We start from the raw sequence: 23,574 nt of genomic DNA on the forward strand, positions 1-23,574 counted from the left end.
GCAGAGCAGAATTACAGGGACAATTCTCAATCCATTCCTTTAACTATGGTCCAAATTAAAAGTATAAACCACTTACCAATGCTATCCATAGAACAATATATTCATCAATGAAACTGTTGAAGTACTGGTTCAGAAACAGAAGTCCTGGCCCAATAAACGCAGAGTCCTGAAGAGAGATTTCACTTTTTGTCATGTGAGCCACCTATGTAAAAAACAAAAGCAAACGTGCATGACCTCCTTGCACAGCCGTGTTCTCTTGTAAGTTACATCTGTACCGGTGTAGGGGTTTCCCACTCTTTGTCAGTGTTGTATTCAAAGGGTAAGACTATGCAAGTGTATTACTGAAAACAAATACTATCCACTTGAAATGTTGTTTTCAAGTTTAACTTGAAAATTTTGGCTTTTCCTAGCCAAAAGCTAACTAGGAAGCAGGCTTTTGCTTAGGTAACAAGACTTGTTCTCACTGTTTAGTAAAGATAATGATGTATGCTCAGAGACACTTTACAGACTGACCACAAGAACATTACTGGGGGCAAAGGGAAGAAATCTGTTCTCCCCATATTTAGCACTCTTAGAGACAACTTGAGCTCACCTTTAACTAGGAGTTCTTTGTAAAAACTTGGTGACCTAATAAAAGAGATATGAAGAGTTCGTACCAGGAAGCTTAAAAACAGCAAAAGGAAAGGAGTCTAAGTGCCAAGTCTGCCATAAGAAATCATCCTGTCATTCCTTAGTTCCTTGCTTGTGGATACTCGGCAAGTATGAATAAAGTATCGAGAAGCTCTAGTGAACAAAGTGGTCTCTTAGCATAAGAACATATCATGTTCAACTCCATGCTGAACAGCAAAATTCACAGAAAAGCCTGTGAGTGTTCCAGTCTAAGGACAAACCAAAAACACAACCAGGGCAGAAGCTGACAAAGGCTTCCACACTAAGGCAGGCAAGGATGCATCTCTCCTGCTAGCGGGATCTGCTGAAGGGAGCAATTCCTGGCTGACATCTCAAGTGGTGTGCAATGGCAGCCCTGCAGGGTTAGCACCCATGGAGTAGCTCTGGCACATCCACAAAAACTGCACTGATCTCAGCCGGGCCTCCCACCAGGTGACACCTTCAGTTTTTACTGCAGTTTGCTCACTCCAGATAAACCCACGAAATCCTCTCCCCACTGCTGTTACAGATTTGCTCCTGGAGCAGATTATCCTTAAAGCTACACATAAGTCATGAAGGGAAATATGGTTTGCTCAGCAATGCCCATGAATGAGGGCACATACACAAAGGGGTGACTGCTGGTTACAAGGACCCAGGGCTCCTCCAAATGAGCAAGGAACGAACAAGGCAGTTCATCATCAGTTTGACAGAACTGCCTCAAGTTCAGTCTTAAGGCTCAGTATTCCTATCAGCATTCTCTCTCTTGAAGAGGTAGTAGCTCACTAGGTGAACACCTGTTTAGCAAAAAAGTCTGTCAAATACCTGTTTTCTAGTGCTGGAAAAATGTCATGCTGGGAGAAAAAAATGAGCTGGCTGGATTACTGTTATTAGCAAATATGTAGTAAGGTAGATTTTTTTTTGATTTTTTTTTAATCCATTGATGAGGTTTTTATGTATAAAAAAGAAAAAGACAGGAAAGTTTCTCTCACAATTTTAATGATTGAAGTAAATTCCTCTTTCAGATAACTAAATCAGAAGTCACAGCACTGTTAGTAAGGTTTGAGGGACCAGAGTTAGGATGTTAAAGATAGACAGTGTATTTCTAGGAGTAAATTAAACAAAACTGAAAGTTCTAATCAATACGTTCAACAGGAAGTATGCATTTGCAGCAGTATCATATAGAATCTGTCTGTAGGACCCTGAGTATAGTTCAGTGTCTTGGTCATAATGAAACTGGTAATACATTGGCAGAGCAGAATGGGAAAATTTGCATGAAGCCTTCTGATCTAGAAAGTGTTAAGCCAAGAACCAGTTTAGTTTTAGGAGGTTAAGGACTGAAAGAAAAATTCTTACCACCAACTTCTGTGAGATTTTGGCATTCACAAACCCAAATGTTAAGACATACAAGCAAGCATGTTTTTCAAACAGCTGAGTTGTAGACTTTTTATAAATCATAATGGCCAGTGTGATAAGTAGTCCAATGTGCAGGCCTGGCGAAAGAACACTCGTTCCCTGAAATGTAAATGGACAGAAAATTTGTCTTAGACTTCAGTCACACAGTAAGGTCCAGATTTTATACATATTGCAAATCCCATTAAACAAAACCAGAGTTGCCAAAACTTGCGGAAGTCCATTAGCATTAGGCCACTGCTATTGGTATCCTTTGCAGTGACCACTAATCAATTTTGTAAGAAAACTCATTGCTGGCTCCCACGACAGAAGAAATCTAGTAACAGGCAGAGAGAAGTTAGATAATACAGTCTTTGCTTTAGCCATTCAACACTCATGTGCCTGTCTGCTTAAATGCTTAAACAAATAAAACCCTTATGATCATCCGAAATGCAATAAACTACAGGCATAAATTATTCAAACCTCATTCAGATTTTTAGAGCAACTTACTGCTATTGTAGATCCATTCTTTCCAACCCCTCCACCAAAGATGACACGGAAGTAATTGAAAAAAGAAAGTGCTGTTCCACACAGGATGCCAATAACTGCAAAGAACTTCAGTTCTAAGCCCACCAAAGGGACCTTAGCAGAACACAAAAAAACAAAACCAAAAAAACCACAAGACAAGAGAAAGATATCAGAGGTTAAGCACAACACCTTTTTTTAAAAAGGCATTATAGAAGCCACTCACACCAACTAAACAAACATTTTATTTCAACTTTCACTTTCCCAGGAAAAAGCTCAGGACAACAGTGTTTGGAATTTGTTTCCTTACTAAGGAAACGAGATATCTTTTGTAATGTTTAAACTCAACTTTTGAGTACGTAAGTTCTGTTCTTGAGATTCAGCTGGATCTTACTCTGTTCCTCCTTCCTATGTTCTTCAAACACTTTTACTACATAAGCAAAAACTTGACGCAGAGTACTGCATCACCATGGTATGGGAGGGGGAAGGAGGGGAGTTCCTTCTATTTCACTGGATAACACAACACTGAACCACAGGAAACACAAACACCATCTGCCTGCTGTGTTTTGGTAGGTTATTTGTATGCTGTATCTTTGCATATCATGAGACTATGCTGAATAGTCTCCAGATACAAATTTTAATTAAACAGTTACCTTTTGGAATCAATTGCAGTTTCAAGGAACCTTCCAAAGGCAGCAGAGGATTAAAAAAAAAGTAGTAATAAATTGAAACCATTGACTATAGTTTTGAATATAGTGTTTTGAGATACAGCATAACCACAACAGATTTTAATAGTGAAGGAAAAAGAAATCAATCATAATTAAAGTCTAATGCACCTACTTTATTTTCCAACATTAAAATAAGTTTTCTGAAAACAAACAAAAAATATCTTGCAGTATGGGGAAAGGAAAAACTTTAGCTAAGCATTTCTTAATTGCTGAGTAAACTTATGAATTTATTTTAATTTCTTGGTGGTTTATATTTAGGTTAATTTGTATTGGTTATCAATAGTATGGAATGGTTTCATTTCTTCCTTGTGCTATAGCCAAGCAGAACTATAAATTTCTGAGTAAAGACCCTAGAAAGGATGAAGATCTTAAGTTTCATGTACTTCTGATACTGTCCACTAAAGTGCATCTCTAAAGATCAGAATAAAAGTCAGAGATAGAAAGCAATTCTATAAATAGAGATATTATATTTATGTGGCTGTGACATAACTGTTAAAAATCAGTGTATCTGCATCAACACAAATATGGACCAACCAAAACCCCCCTGACTTCATCCCATGGTTTCATTAGATTCAAACATTTAATCCTTAAATTTTAAAATAGATTGTTTAACTGAAAAGAAATGTATGTCTTACAATATCCAAAATATATCAAACCAGAACAAAAACTATTTGCTGAAGTGTAGAGTATTATTTCCAGATCAGAAGTTCATATAAGTGGCAGATGGGGTCTTTTTTCCTCTATGTAGCTCTAAATTGTGCATAGGGAGTCACACCATTATATCTAAGGTAACTACAACGTCAAAACAACCTGCACTTATACAATAAGCTACAACAGAACATTAGACAACTAGTTGGTGTCAATGGTACTTGCACAGGACTTCTTCAATTACCACAGGAACTGTGAGCACTTACAGGAACTGAATGCTCAAGAGAAACTCTGAACACTTAACACACTTACCTTATAGTCCCATACTGCTGTTCCTGCATATGCAGATATCAAGAGCAGCATTGTTATGGCTATCTGAACTTCAGTTACATCAATTCTGTGAAGCAAAAGAAGAGATTTAGTTAAAGAAAAGGACTTTTTGCTGTGTGTAAAGTGTATGTGTGTGGGGAGGGGAGAATAAAACCCCAGTAACTATGCTTCATATTACATCAATGTACATAAATTACTTTCCTTGATTGAGAAAGGTATTCTATATGTAGGCACACATCTCTGGCTAAGATGTAAAATTAAAGCTATGCTCCTTATCTGGAGCAAGCTGCATATCACTTTAATGGGGGAAAATCTTTAATGAATACATTGTTAACTATTTGAGAATTCTGTACAAATTTACAGACTTGTTGGTATGTAAGTGTCAAATCAAAGTTTAAGGGAAGCTCACAGGTAAATGCAGTCAACCATTTCCAATAGAAGCAGAGCATATAAAAGCAGAGACTGTAAAGAGCAGGCTGGGACAGAAGGGATTTCTTTTAAGCCAGCATATCATGAAAATCTGACAGATACAGCCTGCAGGACATAAGGGAGGACTGAGTCAGTGGATAGCTAAGCATCTGTCCCGTTTCTGAGGACATGTAATTGCTATCTTGCTTTTTCTTCATAAAAGCTGTTTTAAAAAAGGTGGCCTTGTATGGCCTATCAAGTCTAGATTTCCAACTTTTTTGTTCTCAGACAACTCTTTAGTATTGTCTTAAACTGATGAAATGTTATGAGAAGAACTCATATATAAAAAAAGTTAAGCACAGGCTCAAGACAAAAAAGACTCTAAAAACTTCCAATAAAGCTTTAAAATAAATGATTAAAAAAAAAAAAAAGTTGTGCACATCAAAGGTGCCTTTTAAGGTACCAAAGGTTTTGAGACAGGTATCTGATCTTCATACTGAAGCTACCAGCAGTGACGATAAATGTTCAAAATACAACATTTCTTTTAGCAGTTAGAATAAATTTGCTGGTTTAACATATTATGACCAAAGTCAACGTGTATTGTTACTTACTTAGCATGTGAACTGTTTGCACAGGAAACAGTGTATTTTTAAAGGGAGAGAGCAATCAACTCTTGGCAAACAGAACATTCACCTGAACTTGATAATCATGGTAACATTAAACTCTCTTCTTTCATTAGAAAGATGGTGATAAAATATGCTAGGTTTCATGATAATCTTCTGACTCTTAGAGCCAAAGTTTAAACTGCAGCTAGGTAATAAGATGAGGTGCTTGTCACAACTTAAAGCTGTTAGAATGGGGAGTTCTTGTCTTCTTACACCGTTGCATTCGTCCAACTTTACCAGCTGTAGTGCTCATCAGACTCCAAGGTGAGCCAGTTCAGCTTGCCAGTCTAGTGTAGGCTTTTCATCTTCTGCCCATTTCATGAACTGGCTTGAAGTCAAATGACAGTCTGTCACGGGACAGTGGTGCTGGGAGTGGGCTCTTCCCTATCTGCCAGGGATGAAGTGTTACATCTACCCAGTCATTGCTGAACTTAGTTACATCATTCAAAAGTGTCCATGTGCAAGTGCAAGTGTTCACAGGTTGCACTCTGCACTGTTAACACCTATTTCTAATCTGTATTGCCTTTGTTGTTGCTGGTGGCGGGAGGAGGCTTGAAATTGAGTCATTATATGTGCCAAAGTTTAATACTCAGTTTTACAGAGGCTCAGACTGTTGGTTGCAACAGAGCCCAAATCAGAGTCCAAAGACTTTAATCAGACACTGTGCAGTATTCCACATAACCTGACAGTGTTACATTATTCAGCTCTCTGATCCTTCCTGGCCATCAGCAGTAGGAATCTCTCATCTGTGATTCGATTTCTAAAATCAAGTGCTGCTAATTCGGGAATAGCATCAGTGAAAGCTTCCATTTATGTTATTATGTATTACCATGTTTAGAACACTATACTAATGCCTTCTTCATTTAGACTCACACCTCTGTTTTTAAGAGAAACAAAACTGCAAGCCTTGAAAAAAACTGTGACCTGTTTTCACTGAACAGAAATGAGTTATCTTGGAGAAAAGTTTTGTCTGTTTAACTTCAAACAGTAAGCATGGAACACTAGCCCATTCTGAACTGTCTGTACTATGCACTATCACTGTGCTTAAGCAGAAGCCACTGAGTTTTTAATGATGTAATTTTTATGTGGTATAGGAGTCTCAGTGCCTTCCTGATGTGGGGAAATCATTCTCACACTTTTTGCAAGAACAAAAGGCACAGAAAAGCAATCATGTCTGCAAAATGCCAGGGCTCATGGCACAGTCCATCTCCCTTCAGTCACGCACAGAAATGATCCTATTTCAGCCATCACTCTACAGCACCTATTTTTGTTTACAGCACAAGATGTCCTTTAAAAATTCAGGATGTGCAGGCAGGCAGAAGAATTATAGTTTGCATGGTAAAATGCATTATCAGCAAACTAAAAAGAGCCCTTAGCAATATCCCAGGGACAGCCTGCATTCAATGCAGACATCGAACAGTATGGAAGGACAGCTGGTCACCAGCCTGTGTGCCCAGGGATAGTCAGATTTGCTTCTCACAGGTCAAAGCTAAGTAGGACTATGAACAGGTGACTTGGAAAGTGACTGGGATTAGCAGAAGGACAGCCTTCATCTATTACTTATTTCCCATTTTGCTGCCATGGAAGTCTCTGATCTCTTCCTCAATGAAGTGCAGCTCATTGCTTAAAACAGCAAAAGGCCATGGCTAGGCACCACCACAGCTACAGGAGGCTGCAGCAAACCCCACACTATTAGCAGTTAAATTGAAATCATATCTTCTACATGAATGTTATGACTTTTCCTCCTATGCTGCAGTGAAACAGATGAAACTTCTATCAGGTAATGAACAGCATCACAGCAATCTCCAGAACTGCGACCTAACACAAAACCTAAAGGACATCAAAACCAGTATGAGCCAGATTAAAAGCAAGGCCTCCACATAAACGTGGGGTAATTGTTCAAGCACCGCCATAGCTCTGTGGAGCTCCTTGCTGAAGGATGCAATGGATGCAGAGAGTTTGTTCCAAGGAAGACTGAAGATGTCTATGAAAGGGAAACCCATTAGCAGGGGAATATATCTAAAAATGTATGTGGTTCAGAGTCCCCTGGGGCTGAAACTGTTCTGCGGCTGAGAGATTACAAAGGCAGGTACTGCAGATGCTTGGTCTGTCCCTACTCCTACACAGAGCACTTGTCTGCAATGTAAACAAGACGTCTCTGGCCTGAGCCTGCACAGTGCTTTTATGGGTTCTGAGAACAAATCTGCAGACAGAAGAGCCAAATGCATGCAAACAAAGTGTATACAGCTAAAAATCAGCTGCTAAAAGAACAAGTCCTCAGTATTATGCAGAGTTTAAACTTCTTGCCAGGTAAAACACAAGAGTGGAAGGTAGATGAGAAAGAACGTGAGAGAAAGAGAAAGCAGGGAGTAAACCAAGAAGAAACTGAAAGCAGCTAGCAGCCTCAGACATTAAGCCACATGTGCTTCTAAAGATACCTACTTACTTTCCAAACCTTAGTATGCCTGATACATATGTCTGCCAGTGAGCAGAATAGAACATGAACAGTCCCACAAAACAACAGAAAAACAACCAGTCAGGATTTGTTCCTAGTCGGATTGCTATGCAGGATCCAAGGACAACAAAAACTGAAAAGCAGAAATGAACACGTTAGTTATATAACCTCTTTGCTTGAAATACAGAGAAATTACAAAAAATAAAATAAAAATCACAGGGCATTTTACAATCACTCTAACAAAGTAATGCTATGACTGATACTTTACTTAGTAGCTAAGCTGCTAACTTCAGAGAGAGTCCTGGCAGGAGAGGCCAAAACACAGCACTCCTTTTCTGCCAAGTGAGAGCCCTGCCTTCTGGCCTTCAGGGGTTCTCCCTTCTCCTAGCCTTGTCATCACCGTGTTCTCTGCAACACCAGCAACTTCAGCTGAAGGGCCCAGCTCAGAGACTGGCAGCTGCACTCCTCTGGGAAATGAGGCATAAAGAACCTACTAACTCCCAGAGCAACTGGTTTCAGCCAGTAAGCTTTACAGAAGGCATTGGCACCAACAGCCACTAAGTTTTGGAAAGTGAAATTGAGCAAGGCGTACTTCTTAAGGACTCACAACTTTTTTAAAACTCATTCTTCTACAGAATTATCCTTCTTCCAAGTGCCAGGCTGGATGCCCTATTACCAAACTGATTTTTTGGCACCTCACTCCTAAAGTTGAATCTCTAGTTTCACATGCCAGCATCAGTCTTTTATGTCTTTCAAATACTTTATTTGGCATCACCTGTACCCTGCTGGAAAACATGGGCTATGCAAAGTAAAGAATTTTTAGGCATGCTCTCATGGAGTTCTTTGTTCACCATCTAGCTCATTCAAAGAACATCCTATGTGAAGGTGCACAGTAAGTAAGACCAGAATGCATCTTACCCAACACCTGCCAAAGGAAGTTCTGAAATATCCCCCCTGACACTGGTCAGGGGTGAAAAGGTCAGAGGCAGACTTGGCTGCATGGACCAGGAGATGGAGAAGTTATACTAAAAGATGGGAATATGCTGACCCTGCTCTGAGCAGGGGTAACTTCTATGAACTAGGATGGGTAACAGTAGGTGAAGGCTACCTGTGGAAATAGAGTCGCAACCATGATCAAAGAGTTCTCCTAGAGGAGAACTAGTGTTTGTTCTTCTGGCTTGCTTCCCATCAATGGCATCCAGAGACTGGTAGATAAAAAGTCCTAATGCACCCAGGATGTATGCCCAAGAAGGTGCCTGAAAGAGATTCACATAAAAGGTCACTAGGTAGTTCCCAATTTCTTAGCTGATAATCTGTTTCATTAAATGTAAAATAATGTTCAGCAGAAAACGATACTATATTGTGCTATTTGTCACTTAATTATCGGGCAAACCAAACACCTTGCATTAATTTCTATGTGAATTGTACTAACTACTGTAATGAACTACTTCAGATACACCAGTGGAACACAGGTCTTTCTATTTACTTTTAAAAAACCCAAAACTTTACATTCTCTTCTGCATCAACTGGTTTATTTTTCTACCTTAAAACCACCATATTTCTCTAATTATTTGCATTCTTTGTGCTGAAAAATGTTATAAAAATAAGATTAAGAAAGAAAGCAGTGGCAAAGCCCTTACTAAAGCCCTCAGCGTTTTATGTGATAGACACTTAGATGATTTGCTCAGATTTACAATATATACATATAAAGACTTCAGCCTCTAGGGAAAGATATTTTATCCAACATAGAAAAAATTGACTACATAGGCACTTTGGACCATTCACTAAATATGCAGGAGCAACTATCTACTTAATTTACACTATCAGAGTTTCAAAATGAGCTGTGAATTAGTTACATTAACACCAGTCTTAGGTTCAAAGGAACCGTTCTGCAGTCATTCCTTTCAAAAGAATTATTTCCATTTGCACAGTCAGTATGCCTAGGAATTAAGTTTTGCTAAAAATTATTTAAAACATCTATTGAACAAAGCACAGGTAACATTTTTGCCTTAAGTAGTGTCAAGTGGTATCCTTAGCATTTAGAAGCACTGTTCATGAAAAGTCAGGTATAAATGCTGGAAATACAACTTGCAGGTTGAACAAGTGAACACCCACAGGGCTGGATCCTTTCCGACTCCCAGGTAAAGGACAGCTGCTGTGGCACTCCACCTCTGCAATTCCTCTCCTGCAGCACACATTGACCAACATGATTTCATGTATTTTCTAAGTCCAGTAAAGGCTATTAAGCAGATTTAGACAGATCAGATCTCACCGATATTACCGTGAAGTGCCACAAAGATAACCTGCAGTGTTTCACGAGGCGTCCCTGCTGCGACACGCTTCTGCCAGTTATGAAACGACTGAGATCTATCAAAACTTGTCATCCTAATCCCTGGATTTTAGCAAGTAAACAAGGCCACACTTGGCAATTCTGCACAGGACAACACTGGCTTTTTGGTTGCATTAGGCTCCTCTCCTTTTGCAATCATACACCTCTAACTGAAATAGATTTTAGCTTGCTTTAGTTATCAGGTTCTCCATACCACAGATGAAAGCAGACTGTATCCAGTGCTAAATATGCTAGCCAAATTCCTTAGCCACTCAGCATTCACTCCAGTGAGGGACACATCACCAATGAAGTCAAATGCCAAAGTATGGGCACTTTCTTACTTAACTTGATCATTTCCATCATTGAAACACCACTAAGGAAGAGAAATGTGTTATGGCACAACTTTTTTAACATTAGCTGTAGTGCTGATGCATAGCATCAGCACAGTCTTTTTAAATGCAAGCTCCATGCGAAATACAGCCTCAATTCTAACCAAACCAGAAGGCCTGCATGTTGGTCACTGTAGATAGTTTATGAAAGTTTCCACAACCCACAGAACATGATGCAAGAATTTTTGTTCAAGGTACCACTGTCTACATTTATCTTGCTGCAAAACAAATGTAATACGTTAAATGTAAAACAAATAAATCAGCTTTAACTCAAACTTCTCTTATTAGATCTTTTTGACAAAGAAATGACTTTTGTCTAGTTGCAAGCTATAATACAGGTATAATCATTCAGACTGATGATCCAAATCTGTTTGCATTAGCTCCTACTGGGACAAATCAAAGCAACGGTCCTCCTAGACCCCAAAACTAAAGCACTCTGCCCCTTGATCTGGAAAGGCAGGGTGAGAGTGTTCACCTTCTTCCCAAGGATCATCTGTATCCGTTAGCACCTGTAGCGGATGTATCAGTATTCCCACAGTTGAGGAGAAGGGAAAAAAATCCTAGTTAAGAACATGGGAACAGGTGTCAGAGAGCTTAGAAACACCATCTGGAGCATTTCATCCCTTAGCTGTCAGTTCAAATTTAACCCAAAGTGGTAATAACCAAAATTCATTTGTGATCAACTGTCATTTTGCATATTAAATGAATGCTCTAATGTTTAAATCAGTAAAAAACAGTTTTCCAAATCACCAGCGGTACACAGAGGTTTCCAAAGTTCCTAATAACCACAGATTTTCTCTGCTGTTCACCTTCTCAATACAACTACAGCTGCTGTCTCCTCCACCTTCTCACATGCCTGGCTTTCCATCCAGGGATGTCCCCTGACAGCTTCCCACACTGGACCCAAGTAGTTCACAAATTAGTGAAGTGGGAACATTTGAGAATGCTGACATGGCTGACAGACTGAGCAGAAAGGTCAAGAGGCTCCCAATAATCATCAGCTTTTCACTGATGAGGTGTTTATTATCTCTGCCCGAAGTGATATCCTGCCCAAGCAAATGTATTATTTGGCCAGAGCCAGATGCTATTCTCACAGAACTAGAAGAGAACACAAACTTGGGTGAAGGAGGCCAGCAGTGGAGGAGATGCTTCTCTGCTTCAATTCCAAAGGATGTCTGAAAGACGATACAGCCCCAGAATCTTGTCACACACAGATTCGATACAGCAGGTTTGGTCATCTACTGAACCAGAGGGTGTCAAAACAATAAGCCATGTGCATGTTGTGTTTGACAGGTATGTGTGACATGCCTCTCCTTCAGACACAATAGAGGTAGAACAGCAGCCATTCTTCTGCTTCTGTGATTCCACCTCACAAAAGAGCGCCCAAAGCTGCAGAACACTACATGTGTCAGGGAGATCCCTTACGACTTCTTTCAAGCAAAGCTCCCAAGTCCAGAGGGTTCAACGAGCCAAGCTCTTGCAATATTCAAAGATTCAGTTCCCCTTAATTACTCATCATATTTAGCCATAATCTCACTTCCTCAATCCACAGCTAACAGTTTTGCCCCAGTTTACATGGCCCCTCTTTGGAATAAATCCAGAAGAGAGGGACATTTTGACTGGACTCCCTCCCTCTTCCCCCCAAACATGAATCATTTCCCTCTCTTCACTGTGTGCAGCTGTACTAATAGCAGGAGAAGGGAGGGGGCTGTTCAAACCTGAACTACAGCAGGGGAAGAGGGCGGGGTTGAAAAACATAAAAAAATAATAAAAATAATAATAAAAAAATTATACTGTAGTCCAAGTACATGCACACCAAGGACTCCCTGCATTCCTGTAGCATCCTCCTCTCTCCAACAAGCTCTCTCTGAAAGAGCTCATTTCCTTCAAGTGTCAGGATTCCTGGACCTTCACTGTCTTACTTCATGCCAAATAACCTCCTTCTCCCATTCACAACTGATTGCTCTGTTCCTCACTGATTGGTATTGGATGAATTTCCCACTCCACTCAGTGCTTCACACATCTCTACCCAGTCAGGGACTTCGTCCTTCATACTCTCCCCCGCTGACACACACACCCAGTTCATAGCAGCTTCTCCAGTTTGACCTCTTCTACTTTTCTATTCTCTCTCCCAAAAACCTCAGTTGTGCCCTTGCTGTTTACATAATATCATGCCTGTGAATATCTTCCCCTTATTTTTCCCTCTGGCAGGAAAAACTTCAAGATAATCCCTCTCTCAGTTTTAAAGGTGGTTTGTTTGTTTGGAGAAGGTTGTTGGGTTTTTTTTTTAAGAAAGTTTTTTAAAAAGAGAGAGAGAGAAGCAGAGGCAGCATCTCACCAATGCTCCTCTCCCTCCAAGCAGTTAATAGTAGAGATAGCTGGAGTCACCTAGACCCTCCACTGCTTTTTGGTCTCCCTAGATGTATGGCTTTCTAAACAGCATGTTTTAGCAAGGCATGACATCCTTTTATAAATTCACTACACTATTTCTTAAACAATTCTATGGAGCTAGCCATCACAAGCCTCCCTTCCTTCCCTCTGCATGAGAACCCTTGAGCCCCTGCCCTCTTTTTGCTATAATTGCCTGAACTGCATATCCATAATCCATGCTTTTCTCTTCCTGTCTTCCCTCTATGCCAAATTGTTTGCTTAGATCCTGCTGTAACTGCTACGAGATTTTTTAACAGATATAAATTCAATACAAAGTAATAATTACGGTTAGTGCGCATTTCTGTCCTAAAATTCCAGCTTCCCAAACCATTCTAAGATTCTATGACTCTATAAAAGAGGGTAGATCTAGACTAAATATTAGGATTTTCTTTTTATGATGAGAGCTGTAAAACACTGGCACAGGTTGCCCAGAGAGGTTGTAGATGCCCCATTCCTGGAAATACTTACAGTGAGGCTGGATGGGGCTCTAAGCAACCCAATCTAGTTGAAGATGTCCCTGCTCATGGCAGGGGGGTTGGACAGGATGGCCTTTAAAGGTCTCTTCCACTCAACTTTTCTATGCTTTTAGAGAGAACTGTGGCTGAGCTTGAAGGATTACCAAAGTCAGGCCCCTCCATGAGCAACCATGACAGTAGAGGACCAAAGTTACCTTTCTCTCTTTTAGAAATACAGAGAATCCTCTAGTCAGTTCTCTTCCCAGTTTTACCCAGAATGGGGAGGAGTACATGAGATTCACCTGCAAAACCTAATGAACTGACTGTAGCTACTTCAGAGAAGTCTGCTGGCAGTGGAGCAAAACAATTCACTGGCAAATGGTGGGGATAAAATGGAAATCCTCACCTAAAAAGCGCTCCTTTTTGCACTCTAACACAGCAAATACACACTGCTCATAGTTATGTCAGCAAAACTTTTCATTCCTAATATTTTATAATTAGTGTCAAAAAAAACCAAACAACCCCAAAACAAAATATAACCCAGGCTGCAGTCACAGTGAACCAGATATTTCAGCCCTCCACAGAAAATGAAATGTGCAGGTGACCTCCTCACCACCACACCTGTATATTATTTTTATAGATTACTCCTCCTAAGTTACAGAGGGTAGGAAACAGGACAAACACTCAACAAAACCGCACACACATGGATTTTGGTTACAACAGTGCTTGAAGGGTGCAATCTGCTAATGGCTTAGCTGCAAATAAGAAGGCTTATGTTGAAACGTGCGTTTACAGGAGGCAGTGAAACAACTCATGTTCCTGCTGGACAAGAAGACGTTACTGAAGCAGACAATATTTTATAAATCCAAAACATACTGTGTTGGTCAGTAACAAACTGGCTTTTAGTGGCTACTGATGCTGATGAAGATAAAAAGAACAGTGTATAGGGAAATAATGCCTCGACATTAAGAGATCAAGGGAGTATTGTATGGTTTGAGACATTAATTGCATTGGGGTTGGGGGTAAGCAGTATGAAATTGTGGAAATCACTGCAATACAACATAATGGAAGCTGAAAGAACAAACAGGTTCAAAACAACTAATTCAAAGGGCAAAATCATGAGGTGGAAAGTGTCCATGGGGAAACGGATCCATCAGATGCCGTTCTAGCAAGTAGAATCCCCTGCGAAGAAACTGCTAAACCACAGTCTTGGCAGCTGGAAGGGTGTATTGGAGAAATACGTCTTTTCTAAGCATCTGTCAGCAGCTACTCTCTGAGGGATTTCAGCTACCAGTCTTACTTGTTTTGGACAGTTTGTACAAACATCAAGACTTCTGTGTTTTTAATAAAGGCCTAACCAAAATGGCTCACTTAAAACTGGTTAGGGAATAAAAAACAACCACACAAACCAACTCAGAACGACTCCCCTCCCTGCCCAAAAAAACAAACTCAAACCAAAACCTGCTTGTTATTTTATCCAGTGCACCCACTCTTCCACCAAGAGAATAGAACAAGTTCTTGTTTGTCCATCAGGTAATCAAGACTTATTCATGAATAGAAGAGTTGCCTAGGCCATATGGAGAAGTAGTGTTGACGTTCACTATGATATTAGTTCAATCTGTGATTTCAATCATCTTTAACATCATCTTCAGTTCCACCTACTCCCTCCAGCCTATACATCCCAGCCAAAACTACAAAGTAGATATTACAACAGCACGTATAGCACCTATTAGTGTTGCAACAATTTTAGCTTTTTCAAAAAGCCATTCAGAAACATGACCTCACCTTAAGTGGAAGACAAGCTGAGTCATTAAACAAGCAAAGGAGAATGATGCTTCTAAAGTGATGCAGCAAGAGCAAATCAGGGCTACTCCCACCAGTGCAGAGGCAAGAAACAACAAGATGAGTCTGGCTTCACAGTACATATTTATACTGACATCTGAACAAAAAAGTGTAGTCCAAACTGTAGGTTCTTATAAAATTCAGCTTCCCCAATAAAAAAAACCCAAACAACACCTCAAAACCCACAAAACCAGTAAAGTTCCTGAAGCCTAACCTAAGCTTTCTTGGAAGGAATAATTCCCTGGATGTCTGCAACACAACTTTTTTCTTTTGGTACAAGAGTCCTCAAGAGAAAATAACTTAAAATTTACTTTCTGCTTTTATATTTGAATAGCAAAGAGAAAAAGTTAAAATGAACATCCAGACACATAGCTGGCACTCGACTGATATTTTCATCACAAAGCTAAGCTAGAGGTAGCAGTTCCACAAACATTTTAATTCCAAAAGTGCCACTAGAAGACAATACGTGGTTTCCAACCATTCGGTATCGCCTCTGTTCTCCCTTCTCCTACTACCGAAAGCCAGAGTGCCTGGTGATGTATATCAGGGCAGTGATTAGGGCAAGATCAAAGCAGTTAATTTTGATCTGCATCAGATTCCTGATATGTCTGTCACAAACATCTCTGCTAGCACAAAGGGCAAAGCAACTAGAGAAAAAGAAATGTTCTGCTAGCACAAACACTCACCAAAGTAAATCTGTGTAATTAAAAAAATGAAAACAACCAACCTCTGCTATTAGGATTTAAGCCTACCAGAACACAAGGAAAACTGCCACCTTTCAAGGTATTTTACCCTCATAAAACAACTTTCCCCTGATAATTGCTACCCTAACTACCATAAAGAGACTGCAATGGGAAACTTCTAACAGGGTGCAAAGCTGACACAGTTCCTTGAATTGTCAGAGAAACTGCAGGCAACATAGTTCAAGTGACAGCAGCCCCATGCTAACAAGCCTGTTTTCCCTCCAGAAGTTAAAGCGATTAAATATTTCCCACACGAGGACGGGAGACATTTAAGCTACTATCAACTAACACACCTGCGACATCACCGAGCCGCAGCTGTGAACCAAGCGATGCTGAAGGGGCAGGAACCATATCCCATGGCCAGCTCCAGCCAGCCCTGCCCCGTTCCCGGGCACATCCCGCATCCTCTCTCCTGAGCAGCAGCTGGTTCTGCCTCCACGGCCCCTGTGTTACAGCGTTCCTCCTGAGCCCCTGGGGTTACCTTTCCTACCCAGCAAGCTGAGGCACACACGGGATGTGATGGTCGGTGGAGGAGTCAGGGGTCCCACGCACCAGTGCGAACCACACCGTGCAGTGCGGGACGGTGCCCACCGAAGGCCCGGCCCCGCGGGGCCCTCTGGTCAGCGAAGGGCCGGGCAGGAGAACGGAGCCCACTGAACCTCGTCCTTTCACAGCATTTTGGCATTCAAACCTTAACATCCATCTCCAGCTTGACCCCTGCTGCCCCGAAGTGTGAGCCTCGCACCGCCGCTCCCCTGATTTCTCAGGACAAACCCGCAGCGCTGCCTCAGCCCTCGCTCCCACGGGACGCCCGGAGCAGCCGCCAGTGACGGGGCACCGCACCCCGCGGGGCACGGCCCGGGGCCTCCGGGGGCGGCCAGGACGCACCAGCGGGCACCGGGACCCGTGGGGCAGCCGGCGGGGACGGGGTCGGGCTGTGCCGGAGAGGCGGCGGCCGCGGCGGGCGGTACCTGCTCGGCGGCGCTGGGGCAGCAGGCGATGAGCGGCAGCGCCGTCAGGCAGTTCAGCAGGAGGCCGCCCATGGTGATGGCGTTGGGCGCCAGCCCCAGCGGGACCTGCTCCACCAGCCAGCCCCAGTACGGCTGCAGCCACGGCTCCAGCAGCGAGCGCCCGGCCGCGCTGTAGCGGTGCTGCTCCAGGCGCTTCAGCTGCGCCGGGCTGAGGGGCGCGGGCAGAGCCCAGGGCACGGCCATGCCGGCACCGCCGCACCGGACGGCACCGGGGTCACGGAGCCGCCGCCGCTCGGGGCGGGGCCGGGCCGGGGGCAGCGGCGGAAGAGGCCGACGCCCAGCAGCGGCCTGGCCGGAGGGCAGCGGCCGCCCCCGCCACGGCCAGCGCCGGCCAAGCGCCCTCACCCCCGTCGCGCCTCAGGATCCGTCGCCCCGAAGGCGCCGCGCTCTTCCGCCACCACAGCGGGCGCGGCCCCGCCTCGCCGTGCCGGGATGGGGATCCCCCGGCGGCGGGGGAAGTCCTCGGTCGTGGCGGGGGTGCGCCCCGGCAGGGCCCGTCCATCTCCCGGGCCGTGGGCAGTGACGGGCCGTGCTGGTCCCCGGGGTGATGCGCCCACCTCTCACCCCTCCTGAATGCGGGCAGCGTGGGTCGAATCCCCCTCTCCCCTGTTATTTTCCTCGTTCAGCTTATTTTACTTTCACGCGTTTCATCGTGCGGATGATGGCCACAGCGGGGCCACGCAGAAGGTGGCCGGCAAGGAGTTTTGCTGGAGTAAAGTATAAGGGCAGCAGGTGACCTCCCTGCAGCCAGCAGGACAGGCCTGCAGGGAGGTGACCCCACTCTGTCAGCCAAGCGTCCCTCCACCATCCAGAGGAGACTGGAGTGTGGTTTGCCTGGGGAGCTCTGGTCTTAACGTGTTGTGGGACACCCGGACACGGTGTTAGCACAGGACTTAATTTACCTCCTTGGCCTGCATAGAGAAAGCGCTTCAAAACAAATACACTTTTTCAGTAGTGGCCCGTCAAATTATTTGAATTGGTCATGTGAAGGATTTTAGATGTATCCCTGAATCTCTAGAAGGGTGTGTGGTTTCTGAGGGAGGCTGAGGAAAGGTGAGCCCTGTGTAGCTGTGTGAAAGATGAAGTAGCAAGTGTAAAATACATCCTGCAATGAGTATTATAAACCCAAATGACATCTTAGTTTGGAATTCTTTTTTAAGTTACTCCATTATGAGCCAGAAGGTGCAGCTTTCTGGCCAGACAAAGCCACTTCCTGTTATTCAAAGGGAGCTGATTTACTTCAACTGATAAAGTTAATATGTTTTTGAGTAGGTTTCTTTACTGCAAGAGTCAGGCTAAAGGGTGGTTTCAAAATCCCATGACGCAGTATGCACGTTCCAAGTGCTATGTCATTCATCAGCTGATTTAATTTACAGATCACTAAAAACAGTATGGTACAGCAATTGTCATTAGAGGCCAAAACATAGAAGAGAGGAATTGCTAGCAAAAGAAGAGGTAACAGCCAGCTAGAGAAAGGCTAAAGGGAAATGTGACAAATTCACAACCAGATAAATCCCCAGTCCACTGGGATCACTGGGAAGAATGTAAAACTCTGTTTCTTTTAGTACCCTGTGCATTAGTGTCACCAATGGACATAATGGTACTGGTATTTATGGAGAGGTTGCTCAAGCTCTTTGTGATACCAAGAGTTAAAGAATAGAAACTAGGAAAAAAAGTGGAGGGGAAAGTAAGTGGCATAAAAAGCCACATTGAGTAGAGGAAGAAAGAGATAAAGAGATTCCCTACTGAATTAGTCTCTGGGCTTGGAGAAGGGTTTGTTTTAATTTAAAAAATATTTAGCAACAAAGTATAGAACAAGAGCACATAGATTTAAAGTCCAATGTGTTTAGACTTCCACTACTTCCTTAGTATTCAGGACACATTTTGCTTCCAAATGCTCTCTGCTTCAGCAAAGCAGCAGCTTCACTTGTCAGTCAGGAAAGCAGGACATGAAAATCAAGTGACAGTAAGTACTCTGTGCTTAAAATAGAATGCCTTTTGCTCCAGAATCTCAAAATGCAACAAAAGATTTTCATAAAGTAAGAGTCCCTTCACAATGCTCTGTAAAAGGTAGCAATATTATACTTTTCTTTTTCCCCCTGTAAAGAAGTTCAGGAAGCTTGAAACATTTTTTTATAAGAGGAATATTTTTAAAAATTTCTGATTCTCTATAAAGACCTATAAAACGGTATATCCCAGTTTAAATAAGCTTTACAAGATTACTTTTTTTTTTTTACTCCTTCCCTTCCTGTATTTCTGAGATCGTTTTTGGTGAGGGAGAAGTGTGCTGACAGTGGCCACAATCTTGCAATGCAACTGGGTAACTACAGTGCCTGTATCAAACTCCCCATACAGCAATTTGAGAATGGATCTGTATTTATACAACTATAACATTTATATGCCAAATGCCCTTCCATGGGCAAGGAAGACAAAATATTTTCCTCTGACTTCCTTAAAAATAACCCCATTTTTTTAAAATTAGCTTTGATTAGTCTTTGTGTGTGTGTGTGTGTATCTATGTGTTTACATGTTTAGGTCTGCCTTCTTAGTCCAAGGATTAATGTTCCTCAGCTTATGTACACTAAGGCTGAGCTTTCAAAAATACTGAATTCCCATAGATACAGGAAAGTGTGCAGAAAAGAAAAATCTTATTAAAGATTCTACTGAACTATAACCTCAGCACACACTAGTTGATGGAGACTGTACGTAGCAAACAGGTAATATGAATAATGCATCTAGTTGAAGACTTAAACTGGTTTCACATATTATGAGGCATCAGGGAGCACAACCTGATGCACAAAACCACTGCTAGTTTCACTGCTTCCTTAGCTTGTGTTTTGTTACTTTATTTCATATGACCAGGTTTTATTTGCTGTCCTCTGTTACTCCTACGTCTCTATCAGCTTCACTAATTATCTGAAAATTCCATGTGACTTTGGAGAAATTTGTTCTTCAGAGCATTGTGCCACATCTTTTACAGCATGATATTCTACTGCTTCTATTTCACCATAAGCTGTTTTGCCTCTAGTTGTTGTTTTTGGCACATCTTCATTCTCCTAAACTGGTATTAGCTGCAGATTTCATTAGCGTTTTCTGAACTCTGTGGGTTTGGTCACTATTTCATCCATCAAAAATCATCCCTGGAGAATCCCATTAAACAAATCGTCATAAATCAAAAGTTTACCTTTTATTATTCTCTCTGTATAAGGCTCTGCAGCCTGTTTTAGATCGACTGGAAGTCCCTTTCCTGTCCCACCCCATTCAGTCATTCTTGTCAAAGTCAATTAATCTTTAATCCAGAGCCTTGGCTGCTCAGTGTAGTTGGTGAGACCATGAATTTATAGCACACTAATGCCCACTCATCTCAGTTCCACCCACAGCTTGATACCCAGCACTTCCTGCTGGCGTGCTGTATCTCCAGCCCGAGGGATGGCCAATGGCAAATGCTGGGAAACGCAACTGGGGAGGAATTGAGGGCATCTGAGTATAACGCTTACGTTCACATGGGGAAAAGTAGCTTAGTTCAGCTTGTCGTTTAACACTGCTGGCATCTGGTAGAAATTAGAGCAACTAATTCCGTCGTCAGAGGGCCTACTGGAGCTGAGGTTTATGCTGGCTTCCACTTATTATGTGTGTGTTTATGAAGACTGAGGAGGCAGATAGACACAAACTTGGAGCTGTAAACATCATTGTGTACAAAGTGGAGATGGTTGTGTGCATTATTTTTGGTGTACTGACAAGCACAAACTCACAATAACTGTAGCTTTTGGGGCTGACTATAACAGGCAGCTACTACCTTAAGTGAGGGCCATGTGCTTAAATGCTTAAACTTCCATGGCATTTATTCAGACTGACCCACTCGCGCACCCTTCTGAGCTTCAAAATAGATGGAGTTCCAATTCACTGGTGACATACAGAATAAACAGAAATTATTAATCCTTTATTTAATTCTTGTCTTACTAGATGTGTTACTTTCTTTCATGTGTAGGTGTGAATGAATGTGTAGGAGGGTATTGATTTTGACAGGAGCAGGGTGAAATGCAGGTGTGTGGGGGGGGGTTGTCCAGGATTGCTGGAAATGCAGAATGCTTCCCTGTACAGAAAACGCTACTGAAGGAATCACAAAGATAGAAAGGAGGGAGAGAAGTGAGTAAGTAAAATTCACAGAACAACATGAGAAAATGCATCCAGATCCCCAGAGTGAAAGAAGAGCTAATTAAATTGCAAAAACACCATTTCAGCCGTGGCGGTTCATAGTAGCACATTCTTTATTATTGCATAATTACTGACTGCTGAATGCTTGAAAATACACTAACATCAAATAAACATCTTGTAATGTACTACTGGTCTAAGTAGACTTTTATCTTTCTAAACTGTAATTGGAGATCAATCATTAGCCAGTGAGCACATAACCTGCCCTGTCTGCACAGCCAGAGTGAGAACTGGTAAATAAATGACAGGGCAATAGGGAATTGACAACCTGGCCAAAATATGTGCGACCTTGTGTCTCATGTGCTTCAGAGTTTACTGGAGACTTGGGGACAATCACCCCTACTCCTAAAATACTCAGAAGTTAATGATGCCAGTGTTGGAGAAGTAATGCAGCTGTTTTACCCCATCTCAGGCACTTTTGCCTTGCACAGTGAACTCACTAGGGCTCTGGTCTGAGTCCCTTTTCATATATGACACCTAAAAGAGCTCCACGAATTCCTGAAGAAAGGGGGTGGATTCACAATGATGAAAAGCATTGTGGTTGGTATTTATAACATTTAAAATATTGAAATATATATATGTAAGAGGAGACAGGAAGAAAACCCATAAAAATAGTAAACAAGAACTTAGTAGATCTTAAACACTTCATATTTATTGTACATTAAATAAAACAATTTCAGTTAAGTTGAGAGACTTAACTGATGGGTTGGATTTAGGAAATCAAAACTTCTATAGGAAGATATGTTCAGTTTAAATGATCATTAAGTACATACGTATTAGTTACATTATAGTAAAACCATATTGTGTTAAACAATTCTCAGGTGAATCAGATACATTATCAAAGAGGTATGTATTCCAAGGGTCTTATTGCACAGTTACTCGCTAATCCATGTACTTCCAGTCTGAGAAAGATATGCTTTGTGCCAGTGAGTACAGACTCTGACTGCCTCCTCATGTTTATTACACAGTTTCTTCTCTTTCCTCATTAAAAAACAGAACACAATATCAAACAGAAAATAAAGCTGAACATTACAAAATGTGTGTTGTCTTCAGTTCATTTCATTTCAACCCCAAAGCAATCCATGCGTATTCTTTCTTTTCAGTAAGAGCAGATAGGGAAAACAAAAGAACAATTAAGGAAAACAAAAAAAAAAAAAGGGAAAAAAAATAATAAAATCTCCAACCGCACATTTTTTTCTGTCATTGCAAGAAGTCAAATACTGTTACTCTGCTACCAACTTCCAGTGCAGTGGGAGAAAACACTGTGGACGGACTCTCACTTGGCTTCAGTTTTGTCTGCCTGTACTTCACGCATATACGAATCAATGATATGCGGAGGCACTCCATCCATCAATAGTCTGAAGAACGAAAGCCCACCTACAAACAAGAAAAAAAGATAATCTTCAGGTTGAAGGTCTGTGGAGCAACAGCTTTAGTACCTTTATTTTCTGGCATAAGTGACAAGTTTTAGTCAGTCCATATTGCATACTTTGAGATGTGGTAAAATTCAACCCTGTTCAAAAGTCCAGCATGAGACTTAACCATTATTTAGTGGGTGCTATACAGGCGTTTCCTGTCCTCTTGCACAGGGTGAATTTCATTTCTAGGATATCATATATTCAGTCATTTCTCTCATCCCATGCAATAGTCTATGATGAGCTTCACTTCAAATGACTCTCCTGGCTTTCCCTCTGGCTGGGTGGAGTAGGGTCAGAGATGGAAGTCAGTGCAGGGGCAACAATGTAGAAAACACCTGACTGTGATGAGTTGTGGAAAACATGCAGAGATACTCAACTTATTCTAGTTTTAGGTCTTACAATGGTTTATATGTACTTAGCAAAATATTTACCATGCTGCTTGAAAATAACAATTGGGATGATGTATACGAAAGAATCGTATGGAAAAAAGCCAGGATTTTAGATATAGGTGCCTTTAGCCTCCAGAGAGAGATGATGAAAGTTGAAACTTTCATCTGCTGGGAAAGTCTGAAGAATCATTTTGGATTTGCTTTTAAATTCACCTTTGAATTTCGCTTTTTGTTGGGGTTGTTCAGCCTGGAGAAGATAAGGCTCCAGGGACACCTTAGAGCACTTTCCAGTACCTGAAAGGAACTTAGAAGAGAGATGGAGAGGGACTTTTCACAAGGGCATGTAGTGATAAGGCAAGGGGTGATAGCTTCAAACTGAAAAAGGGTGGGTTTAGATTAGATACAAAGAAGAAATTTTTTACTGTGAGGATGGTAAGGCACTGACACAAATTGCCCAGAGAGGTTGTGGATGCCCCATGTCACTGAAATAAAGTCACAGAAACTAAACACATGGGTATTTCTGTTCATTTAATTGATATT

The 23,574-nt window shown here is 41.8% G+C and overlaps 2 protein-coding genes across 7 annotated transcripts in view; both read right to left on the minus strand.

Moving 5' to 3' along the window:
• Positions 1-17,272, minus strand: part of CHPT1 (choline phosphotransferase 1) — a 21,193-nt gene extending 3,921 nt beyond the window's left edge. For 3 of the 4 annotated variants that reach the window (XR_003533717.1, XM_027680487.1, XM_027680486.1), the window contains exons 1-7: positions 16,956-17,272; positions 8,905-9,052; positions 7,788-7,929; positions 4,251-4,335; positions 2,548-2,679; positions 2,002-2,160; positions 77-202 (exon numbers count right to left, since the gene is read on the minus strand). Coding sequence is in view for 3 of the 4 variants with exons in the window: in XM_027680487.1 (XP_027536288.1) it covers positions 77-202; positions 2,002-2,160; positions 2,548-2,679; positions 4,251-4,335; positions 7,788-7,929; positions 8,905-9,052; positions 16,956-17,198 (1,035 nt within the window). In the remaining variant the exon portion in view is untranslated. Of the gene's footprint in view, positions 1-76; positions 203-2,001; positions 2,161-2,547; positions 2,680-4,250; positions 4,336-7,787; positions 7,930-8,904; positions 9,053-16,675; positions 16,703-16,955 lie in introns of those variants that run through there. The other variant, XM_027680488.1, reaches the window with a different exon arrangement.
• Positions 17,273-21,853: 4,581 nt separating this feature from the next.
• Positions 21,854-23,574, minus strand: part of MYBPC1 (myosin binding protein C, slow type) — a 74,944-nt gene continuing 73,223 nt past the window's right edge. For all 3 annotated transcript variants that reach the window (XM_027680484.1, XM_027680483.1, XM_027680485.1), the window contains one exon: positions 21,854-22,604. Coding sequence is in view for 1 of the 3 variants with exons in the window: in XM_027680485.1 (XP_027536286.1) it covers positions 22,504-22,604 (101 nt within the window). In the remaining 2 variants the exon portion in view is untranslated. The remainder of the gene's footprint in view (positions 22,605-23,574) is intronic.

Source organism: Neopelma chrysocephalum, unplaced genomic scaffold (assembly GCF_003984885.1).
Source record: "Neopelma chrysocephalum unplaced genomic scaffold, ASM398488v2 Primary Assembly neopelma1_59, whole genome shotgun sequence".
In the NCBI taxonomy this organism is placed as follows: domain Eukaryota; kingdom Metazoa; phylum Chordata; class Aves; order Passeriformes; family Pipridae; genus Neopelma; species Neopelma chrysocephalum.